Source organism: Physeter macrocephalus, chromosome 2, assembly GCF_002837175.3.
Source record: "Physeter macrocephalus isolate SW-GA chromosome 2, ASM283717v5, whole genome shotgun sequence".
In the NCBI taxonomy this organism is placed as follows: Eukaryota; Metazoa; Chordata; class Mammalia; order Artiodactyla; family Physeteridae; genus Physeter; species Physeter macrocephalus.
In genome coordinates this window covers 20,138,149-20,148,874 of record NC_041215.1, presented here as the reverse complement: position 1 = coordinate 20,148,874, position 10,726 = coordinate 20,138,149, and the positions used below count along the sequence as shown (strand labels likewise).

The window sequence follows — 10,726 nt, the reverse complement described above, 5'->3', positions numbered from 1 at the left end:
GTTTGTACATTTTGACCACGTTCATCCAATTCCCACTCTTCCCACTCCCTGCCTCTGGTAACCAGGAATCTGATCTCTTTTTCTATGCATTTGTTTGTTTTTGCAGTGTAATTGACCTAAACATTATGTTAGTTGCTGTTATACATTGTCCACATTCTTTTAAACCGTTACACTGTGTTTGGGATTTAGGAGGCTCTGCTGACATGCAGTGTGACATCAGACAGGCTGCTTTCCCCTTTCTAAGCCTCAGTTTCCCCACCCACACTTTAAAGATGTCCACTGACATCTTTAAAGGGAAAAGAACTTAGATTTATTAAGCAAGTACTATGTACCCTCACTCTGTGCTAAGCCCCCCTTAACGTATATATGTGTTGAACACTTACTTTATGCCAGACCCAGTTCTGGACATGGGATACAGAAGTGAATGAAACAAACAAAGATCTCTGTTCTCATAGACCCTATATTCCAGTGGAGAGAGATGAACAAGAAGTAACACAAGTGAGTGAATATGTAGCAGTGTAGATAGTAAAAGTGTTACGGAGAAAAACAAAGGAGGGAAAGGGGATGAGAAATACTGCAGGGCTGAGTTTAAATTTTAAGTAGGGTGATCAGAGAAGGCGTCAGGGAGAAGGTGATGCTTGAATACAGATTTAAAGGTGGTTTTAAAAAAAAAGATTTGGGAATTCCCTGTTGGTCTAGTGGTTAGGGCTCGGTGACTTTCACTGCCGTGGCCTGGGTTCCATCCCTTGTTGGGGAACTAAGATCCCGCAATCCACGCAGCATGGCCAAAAAAAAAAAAAAAAAAAAAAAAGAGCCATGGGGATGTCTAGGGAAACAGCATGCAAGACGGAGTAAACAGCCAGTGTAAAGGTCCTGGGGTAGTACCATGCATGGGTGTGTTGGAGGAACAAGAAGGAGGCCCATGAGGCCAGCATGAGTGATGGGGAGAGAGGGAGGAGGTGAGGGCAGAGAGAGGACAAGGCAGGTCCTGCAGGGCCTTGTGGGCCAAGGGGAGAACTGGGGCTTTTATCCACGGGAGGTGGAGCCTGCAGAGCTGCGGGCAGAGAAGGGCGGGACCTGACTCAGGTGCTCACAGGCGCCCTCTGATGGCTGTTGAGGGGAGAACAGACTGTGAAGGGCGAGGGCAGGAGCTGGGGGAACTGGGGTGATGGCCACCGCACTGGTCCATGTGAGCGACAATGGGACTGGACCAAGGTGGTGGCCACGTACATGTAAGAAGCAGCCAAATTCTGCATATACTTTGAAGGTTAAGCCCACAGGATTTAGTGACAGACTGTGTGTAAGAGAGAAAGGGAGGAATCAAGGATGACATCAAGGGTTTTGATCAAACAACTTTGAGGATGGAGATGCTCCCAACAAAGACTCTCATTGGATCCTATGACAACGCTGTTTGGTAGAGTTACTCATAACTTCCGATTTCCAGCTGGGGAAACTGAAGCTCAGAGAAGTAAAGCAGGTACCCCAAGGTCACACAGCAAGAAGTGTCTGAGATGGGATTCAAACTCAGGTCCATCTGACTCCAAACCTACGCCTGTCTGACTTCAGGGACTAACTGTGTCTCTCTCTCCCAGAGCTCCAGAGCCTTCCCATTCTCCCCCACTTCCATCTCCTCTTGCCATGACAACGAAACGTAGTGTGTTAGTTTCCGATGGCTGCTGTAACAAAGGACCACAAACTTGGTGGCTTAAAATATTATCGTGGAGGTCAGAAGCCTGACACGGATCTCACTGGGCTAAAATCTAGCTGTCAGCAGGGCTGGCTCCTTCTGGAAGCTCCAGGGGAGAATCTGCCAACTGGTCTTTTCCAGCTTCTAAAGGCCACCTGCATTCCACGGCTCGTGGCCCCCTCCTCCATCCTCAAAGCCAGCAGTGGCCAGTGGAATCTTTCTCACAACCAGTCCCTCTAACACTGATGGTTCTGACTCCCTCTTCCCTGTTGCAGGACTCGTGAGATTACATTGAGCCCCTGTGGTTAATCCAGAACAATCTTTCCATCTCCCCATCAGCTGGTTAGGAACCTGAATTCTATCTGCAAATTTAATCCACCCCCTACCCCTTGCCATGTAACGTAACACGTTCACAAGTTTAGAGGGATTGGGATGTGGACATTTGGTGGGCGGGGAGACACTCACTCTGTCTCATATGCAGTGAGCTCACAAGGGCCTCTGTGACCTCATCATCCCCTGGGACCCAAATGTACAAGGTGCCCCTCCCACATGGCTGCTGGATGGGCAAACTTCTCACCAGAGATTTGAACCTAAGTGTCCTGACCCTCCAGCTGCCATGGGAGCCCAACCTGAGGCAGGTCAGAAGCCTTGCTCGAGGGTCCAGACCCTGTTTAAGAGGGTCAAGTCCTTACTCACCAAAACCCACCTCCCTCCTTGAAGCTGGGCTGTACCCATGTATATGGGTACGTGTTTGGGTATGTGCCTGAAAGCAAACTGAGCATCTCCCAACACAGCAGCTGAGTTTGGGCACAATTGGCCTCCCAGCACCTCCAGCCAGGACTGCAAGGGGAGAAGGCTACGCTGCCCCCCCCTCTGCATGGCCCACTCCTCTCCCAGCAGACCTGGATGGAATGCCACCTTGAAGCAGCGGGGACCGGGTAGGCCTTGGACTGGGAGGGGGTTCTGGAGATGTGTCTGGGGAAGGAGCTCCAGCCTGGCTGAGTGGGGGTGGCAGCCGGGTCTGTCCTGCAGGTGCTGGACACTGGAGAGCAGCTGATGGTCCCTATGGCTATCGTGGAGGTAGATCATGAGGGAGCCTTGTGGACGTTTCTCCTCTCGGGAGCCATGGCTGGGGCGGTGTCTCACACGGGCACGGCCCCTCTGGACTGTGCCAAGGTGTCCATGCAGGTACATGGGGAACATGGCGCTGGAGCTGTTGGGATGGGGATGGGCGGAAGTGGAGCTGGTGGAGTTCAGGATGGCGACGAGGGTGTAACCGGAAACAGGTACGAGGGCGGGGTGGGGACAGGGGTTGGAGTTGAGAGGATGGTACCAGAGGCAAGGATTGGGGTGAGGATCAGAGAACTGAGGATGGGGTCTTTGAAGACAAAATAGGACTGGAGAGGAGGAGAAGATGAGGGATGAGGTGGGAATGTGAGTAGGTGTTGGGTTTGGGTCTGGGTCGTTTTAGAGACTTCTGTGACTAGTGAAGGAAGGCATTGAAGAAGGAATGGGGATGGGAGGGGGTAGGTTTGGAGTTGGGCAGCTGGAGACAGGAGAGGTTGAGCTCCAGGCTGGGATGGGGATGGAGAAGGGGTGGAGGGCTCCTCAGAGGGCCAGGGGCCTCCGTATCCCCAGGTCTACTCCTCCAAGAAAAATTTCATGAATTTGCTGGGAGGTATACGGAGCATGGTCCAGGAGCGGGAGCGGGGGTGGTGGTGTCTGCTTCCTGTGGAGAGGCAATGGTATCAACGTACTAAAGATCGCCCCGGAGTACGCCATCAAGTTCTCTGTCTTTGAACATGTGGGGGGATGGTCTGCTTTTCCCAGCCCCACCCTCAAGCCCTCACCTCTCCTGTACCCATGACCCCCAAAGCCCAGATCCTTATCCAAGACATATGTTCATCCTCCAGGTCCCAGACCTCTTCCCCTGGATGAGTTTCAGGAAGGAAGGAAGGTTGGTTATTCTCTCACTTTCCTCTCTCCTGTCCCAGTGTAATGATTACTTCTGCGGAGTGCACGAGTCCCCACCCTTTCAGGAACGACTCCTTGCCAGCTCCCTGGCTGTGGCCACTTCCCAGACGCTCATCAACCCCGTGGAGGTAAGAGAATATCTGCCCCATAGAAGACGAAACATGATTAGGTGGCAGCTGCTACTGCTTCCGCCTTCCCCTCCCCCTCCTCCTCCACCTCTTCCTCCTCTCCCTCTTCATGTAAGATATGTATCAAACTTGTATTCCGGATGGCTACCTGGTGACCTCAACACTATTTACTGAATGGGTCCTCTCCTTTCCCCCAGCAATGACCCAAGACGCCACCATTGTAATTTACTAAATTGGGTAAATTACCTATATTTGTATATATTTGGGTTTATTTCTGACCTTTCTCTTCTTGTCGCTGTGGGGTCTCTTCATGCACTACTATCTTTCCATTTTTTTTAATGAATAGATTTTATTTTGTAGCACAGTTTTAGGTTTTAGTTTTAGTTTTAGGTTTACAGAAAAATTGAGCAGAAAGTACAGTGTTTCCATATACCTCTCGCACATATACAAAGTTTCCACTATCATTAACATCTTGCATTGCGGTAGTACTTTGGTTAAAATTGATGAGCCAATATCGATACATTATTATTAACCAAAGCCCAGAGTTGACATCAGGGTTGCCCTTTGTGTTGTACTTGCTATGGGTTTTGACAACAAGCAGCCACCATAATAGCATCACACAGAATAATTTCACTGCCGTAAGAAGTCTCTGTACTACACCTATTAACCCCTCCCTCCTTCCCCCAGTCCTTGGGGACCACTGATCATGTTACTGTCTATGTAGTTTTGCCCCACCATTTTTTCTTTTTTTGGCCGCACCACGTGGCATGTGGGATCTTAGTTCCCCGACCAGGGACTGAACCCGCACCCACTGCACTGCAAGCGTGGAGTCTTAACCACTGGACCACCAGGGAAGTCCATTCAAACTTCAGAAGCAATGCACCTCGTTCAGAGCACAAAATCACCTACTGGTATTTGTTTTTTACTGGAATGATGTTCAATTCATAGTTGAGTTTAGAGATTATTGTCATCCATATGATATCGGTTCTACATATCCGAGAACATTTCCATTTGTTCAAGTCTCCTTTTTGCCCTTTAATGGTCTTTTAAGTTTTCTCCACATAATCCTTGCCCTTATCTGGTTGTTTCTCTTTTTTGGCTGCTTTGGGTCTTCATTGCTGAGCATGGGCTTTCTCTAGTTGTGGCGAGAGGGGGCTACTCTTCGTTGCGGTGCACAGGCTTCTCATTGCGGTGGCTTCTCTTGTTACGGAGCAGGGGCTCTAGGCACGCGGGCTTCAGTAGTTGTGGTGTGCGGGCTCGGTAGTTGTAGTGCACGGGTTTAGTTGCTCCGTGACATGTGGGATCTTCCCGGACCATGGATCGAACCCGTGTCCCCTGCATTGGCAGGCGGATTCTTAACCACTGCGCCACGGGCGAAGTCCCCATTCTTTTATATATATATATATATATATTCTTTTCTATTACGGTTTATCACAGGACATTGAATATAGTTCCCTGTGCTATATACAGCAGGACCTTACTGTTTATCCATTCTGTATACAATAGCTTGCATCTGTGAAGTGTTTTTGTTTTTGATTGTTGCATAACAAATTACTGCACTCAGTAGCTTAAAATGATACGGATTTATTATCTCATTGTTTCTGTGGGTCACGTCTGGGCACTGGCTAGTCGGGTCCTCTGCTCAGGGTTTGATCAGGTGGAAATCAAGGTGTCAGTTGGGCTACCAATGAACCCATCTGAGGCTTGCGGTCCTCTGCGAAACTCCCTGGCTGTTGGCAGGATTCATTTTCTTATGATTGTAGGACCGAGGTCCTCAGCTCCTGGCGGCCACCCACTGTTTCCTGCCATGTGATCCTCTCCATGAACAGTTTGCTTGTTTGAGACCAACCCGAGGGAATTCCCTGATGGTCCAGTGGTTAGCACTCTGCACTTTCACTGCCGAGGGCCGGGTTCGATCCCTGGAACTAAGATCCCACAAGCTGTGGCACGGCATAAAAAAAAGAGAAAAGAAACAACCCGAGAGTGTTTCTGATGCTTCCAATCTCTCTGACGCCTTCTGTCTCTGGCAATAGACTCTCTTTTAAAGGGCTCTCCCGATTGGGTCAGGCCCACCCAGGACGATTTCTCTTGATTAACTGGTTAGGGGCTTTATTACATCTGCAAAATCCCTTCAGCTTTGTCATATCGTGTAACCTGACCGAGGGGAGTGACAGCCCATCAGACAGCCCATCACATTCACAGGTCTCTAGGAATGCGGGTTTCAGCAGCTCAAGGGCAGGAGGGAGGGCATTAAATAGATCATGCTATCAGGGGGATGGAAATCTCGGGGACCACCTTAGACTTTTGCCTACCACACTCGGTGTGGTACTTGCACAATTGTAGAGCTGCCAATGTTTTGATATTGTGGCATTTCATAAAAATTCCAGTAACTGGCTTCTTTCAGAAAACTGGCAGATCTGGCTAACCTGAGGTCCACACTTGCATAGCACTACATTTGGCTGGCGTTAGGGCAGAGCTGCGGCAGACCCCACCCGGCTCACATCTCTTCCCTCACCCTTTTTTTAAAAAATTTTTTTGACCACGCCACGCGGCCTGCGGGATCTTAGTTCCCCGATCAGGGATCGAACCCGCGTCCCCTGCAGCGGAAGTGCGGAAGCTTAACCACTGGACCGCCAGGGAAGTCCCTCCCTCACCCTCTTGGGCTGAGAGCACATACAGGCCAAGGCATCTGAGGTTGAAACTCAGCTGTGTGCGTTCCTGAGCAGTTTCCTCCTGTGTAGATGGGGACGGTGGCCATGGTTGGGGGTCACTGAGAGGATGAGATCAAACAAGCCACCTCACTCCTCATCCTCCCCAGGTGCTGAAGACACGGCTGACCCTGTGCCGGACTGGCCAGTAAAGGGGCTGCTGGACTGCACCAGGCATATCGTGGAGCAGGAGGGCACCCGCGTCCTTTACCGCGGCTACCTGCCCAACATGCTTGGCATCATTCCCTACGCCTGCACCGACCTGGCTGTCTATGAGGTGCGGGTCCCGCAGAGGGGGGTGTCAGGGGCGGCGTGAACCCAGGCCTGTAGACAGCTTCCTCCTGGCCTTTTTTTCTTTTTTTTTTTTTGGCCATGTGGCATGTGGGACCTCAGTTCCCCGACCAGGGATCGAACCCGTGCCCCTGCAGTGGAAGTATGGGGTCCTAACCACTGGCCCATCAGGGAAGTCCCTCTCCTGTCCTTTTTCTCTTGTAGATGCTCAGGTGTCTCTGGCTGAAGTCAGGCAGGGACATGGAGGACCCCGGTGGCCTGGTCAGTCTGTCGTCCGTGACACTGTCCACAACCTGTGGCCAGATGGCCAGTTACCCACTGACTTCGGTGCGCACCAGGATGCAAGCCCAAGGTCAGCCTGGCCCTAGAGGCGACCTCGCATGCCCCTCCCCACCTTGCCTCTGCTCTCTGAACTTTCTCATCCCCCCCAAACTGACTCCTAAACTCTCCATATCTGATCCCGGCCACCTCTGCTGACCTCTGAACCCACCAAAACTTACACTCACCCCCAAATCTGATCCCAGCCCTTCAATTAACCCTGCACATCACTAAAACGAACATCCAGCTCCCAGATGACTCCCACAAACCTCCTTGAATGTGACTCAGGGCCCCATACTGACCTCAAGACATATAGTCCCCAAATGACCTCCCAACTTCTCCACATCGGACCCAGCCCTCAATTGACTCCAGAAGTCAAACCGTTTCCAAATTTGCCAGATCTGACTCTGAGACATCCCCAAACTCATAACTACCTGCTGCACTATCCTGGGAACTCCCCAGATGTGACCACCCCCCAAAGGGGCTCTCAAACCCCTAAACAAATCCTCAAAGATCCAAACAGGTCCTTAGCCCACCACCCTGATCTTGGAAATGTCCCCAAACTACCCCTTAGCACAATCCCCAAATCTCTAGCAGATCTTGTAAGTTGGAATGTTTTCTAAGATGTTCCCTACAACAAATCCTGAAAATTCCTGCCCCTCACTCTCCCCAAACTGACCAATTTCCTCTAAAAGTCTTCCAAACTTCTTTCCAACTGACACCCAGACCCCTTGCTCCTGGCTTCACTGCCCCCCCAAACTTTGCAGCCCGTGCCCCCCTCCAGGATGCCCAGTCATCTCTGGCCCAGGCTCTGAGCTTGCCTCTGTCCCCGCAGACACCGTGGGGGGTTCAAACCTCACCATGCGTGGAGACTTCGGCGGATCCTGGACCAGCAGGGCTGCCCGGGGCTGTACAGAGGCATGACCCCCACGTTACTGAAGGTGTTGCCAGCAGGTGGCATCAGCTACGTGGTGTACGAAGCCATGAAGAAGACCCTGGGCATATAAGCAGTGAACTAGGCATACCCTGGGCAGAAATGGACAGGAGGATCCAGTGTTCCCTGGCCCCAAATAACCCTCCAGGCTTGGGACCCAGGGTGGTTTTTGTCAGAAGCAGGCTGGGGGGCCTGGGTCAGAAGATTCCTGGAGGGACTTCCCTGGTGGCTCAGAGTTTAAAAATCCACCTGCCAGTGCAGGGGACATGGGTTCAATCCCTGGTCCAGGAAGATCCCACATGTCACGGAGCAACTAAGCCCATGTGCCACAACCACTGAGCTTGTGCTCTAGAGCCCGCGAGTCACAACTAGTGAGCCCGTGTGCCACAACTACTGAAGCCCGCGTGCCTAGAGCCCGTGCTCTGCAACAAGAGAAGCCACCGCAATGAATAGCCCGTGCACCGCAACGAAGAGTAGCCCCCTCTCGCCGCAACTAGAGAAAGCCTGTGTGCAGCAACGAAGACCCAATGCAGCCAAAAATAATAAATTAAATAAATAACTTAAAAAAAAAAAAAGAAGATTCCTGGAGAAGAAGATTCCTGGAGCCTCCCCCCCAGGGTGCAGCCTGGGACTAGTCTGGACTCCAGCCTGACTCGCTGTGACTTGTGAATGTGGAGACAACCAGGAATAAAGCGATGGTTTCTGCTGGACGTGTCTGGGATACCTGGGTCCAGGAGGGCAACTGGGGATCTGTTATACCTGGGTCCAAGAGAGGAGCTGGTTATCTGGAATCTCTGGGTCTAGGACAGAACTAGGACTCCCTGGGTCCAGCAAGAAAGTTAGGGACCTGGAATCCTTGGTTACAGGAAGTGAGCTAGGGACCTGGAATCCTGGGTCTAGGATGAGAGCTGGGGACCCGGTATACCTGGGTCCAGCGGGTAAGCTGGGAACCTGGAATACCCTGGGTCTAAGAAGGAGCTGGGTATCTGGATCCCTGGGTCCTGGAGCAGGAATAGGTACCTTAGGCCCCTCAGTCCTGAATGGGAATTGGAAGCCTGGAAGATGCCTAGGTCTAGGAGAGAAATTGAGGGCCTAGGATCAGAGCTTGGAGATCGGATCCAAAGACCTTATGTGAAGCGGGTGTGGGGTGTGGAATTAGAGTCTGGGATCCCTCGGTCCTGGGAAGAAACCAAAGGCCCTAGACCCTTGAGTTCGGGAGGAGAGCTGGTTCCGTGAGTGCTGGAAGAGAAGTGGGGGCTCTAGATCCTTGGGTGGAGAGAGGAGAGGGGGTACAGAGGATCCCTCGGTTTCCTATTGCTTTGGGGCCACCCCACCCCCGGAAGCACTCGTCTCCAAGGCCTCAAGCAGGCCACGTGCATGGCCTACCCAGCCAGGTTCCTGAGGCGCTAACCCAGACGTCAGGCGTGAATTCCGGCAGCCGGTCGCCAATGCCCACGTCGGCTGCCATTCACTCCGGCTACGGCTAATCCCCTCCCGCCGTCTGGTGGCCGGCTCCGCCCCAATGCAGCTGCGCTTCCACTGGCTCCCACCAAAACGAAGCACCTTTATTTCCTTCATTGCCATTTGTCCGGAGAGGTGTCAGTCACCTTACGCCCGCCCCCGCCACTCAACCATTGGCTTAAAGACAGGACTAGAAAAGGATTCTGGTTAAGACCGAAAGTAATTCAGTCCAAACGCAAGCGCATCACACAGATCTCGTCAGAGACTGGATACGTTGATTGCCAATCTCTATAAAAACCTCCTTCCTTGTGTACTCATTGGCTTGCGTAGACGACTATCTCGCCGGTCGCCCGCCCAGCCGTTCAAAGAAGCCTTTCGCCAGATCCCTCCTTCCTGTCCACTTGACTCTTCGGAGCCATCAATCCGGTTCTGAAGCCGCCCACCGATTCTGGAACTCCCGCTTCATTGGGCCTCGGATCTTCTCGGATCTCCTCGATTTGCCCTCCCAGCGCCGGCAGCCCGCAGCCCACTGCCTCGGAAAGCTGTCGATCTCGCGGCGCCTCCCGCCCACTGCCCCTCGAGGCACTCCGGTTGGCCGCTCGCCTCCAGAGTCCGTGATTGGTGTTCCGGGAGCAGCAGCCGCCTTCCATTGGCCCGGCGGCGCCGTCCGTCAAGCCGGCGTCGGGAGGGGGCGTCCCTCTCCCCCCTCGTCGTCTTTCCAGCCGCTGGGTTCCCAGAGTGCTCCGCGGCCGTGTGGAGCGAGGCCTTGTTCCCGCGTTGAGCCGCTGCTGCCGCCGCCGCCTCCTCAGCTTCAGCCTCCGCGCCAGGCCCGGCCCCGCCGCGCCATGTCGGACTACAGCACGGGAGGACCCCCGCCCGGGCCGCCGCCACCCGCCGGCGGGGGCGGGGGGTCCGGAGGAGCCGGGGGTGCCGGAGGAGGCCCGCCGTCGGGCCCGCCGGGCGCGGGGGACCGGGGCGGCGGCGGTCCAGGCGGCGGCGGCCCGGGCGGAGGGTCAGCTGGGGGCCCCTCGCAGCCGCCTGGCGGCGGTGGCCCGGGAATCCGCAAGGACGCCTTCGCAGACGCAGTGCAGCGGGCCCGCCAGGTGAGGAGGCCGCGGGCCTGAGGGGCCCGCGCGCGGGCGGGGGAGGGGGCGGGGTCACGTGCGCGCGCGGGGTCGCGGGGGGCGGGGCCGCCGCGGGGTCACGTGGGGCGGGGGGCGGGGGC

The 10,726-nt window shown here is 53.8% G+C and overlaps 2 protein-coding genes across 2 annotated transcripts in view; both read left to right on the top strand.

Moving 5' to 3' along the window:
- Positions 1 to 2,293: 2,293 nt before the first annotated feature.
- Positions 2,294 to 8,243, top strand: LOC102986459 (calcium-independent mitochondrial carrier protein SCaMC-3L). Its single transcript, XM_007109360.3, is given in 11 exon segments — positions 2,294 to 2,385; positions 2,388 to 2,480; positions 2,703 to 2,875; positions 3,326 to 3,400; positions 3,402 to 3,491; positions 3,682 to 3,789; positions 6,608 to 6,644; positions 6,647 to 6,774; positions 6,993 to 7,140; positions 7,942 to 7,974; positions 7,977 to 8,243. Coding segments are annotated over 11 exon segments (1,104 nt in total). The 5' UTR covers positions 2,294 to 2,303; the 3' UTR covers positions 8,114 to 8,243.
- Positions 8,244 to 9,797: 1,554 nt separating this feature from the next.
- Positions 9,798 to 10,726, top strand: part of LOC129392867 (far upstream element-binding protein 2-like) — a 4,893-nt gene continuing 3,964 nt past the window's right edge. Inside the window, exon 1 of the mRNA XM_055091404.1 lies at positions 9,798 to 10,612. Within this exon, the coding sequence (XP_054947379.1) occupies positions 10,347 to 10,612 (266 nt within the window). The 5' untranslated portion in view covers positions 9,798 to 10,346. The remainder of the gene's footprint in view (positions 10,613 to 10,726) is intronic.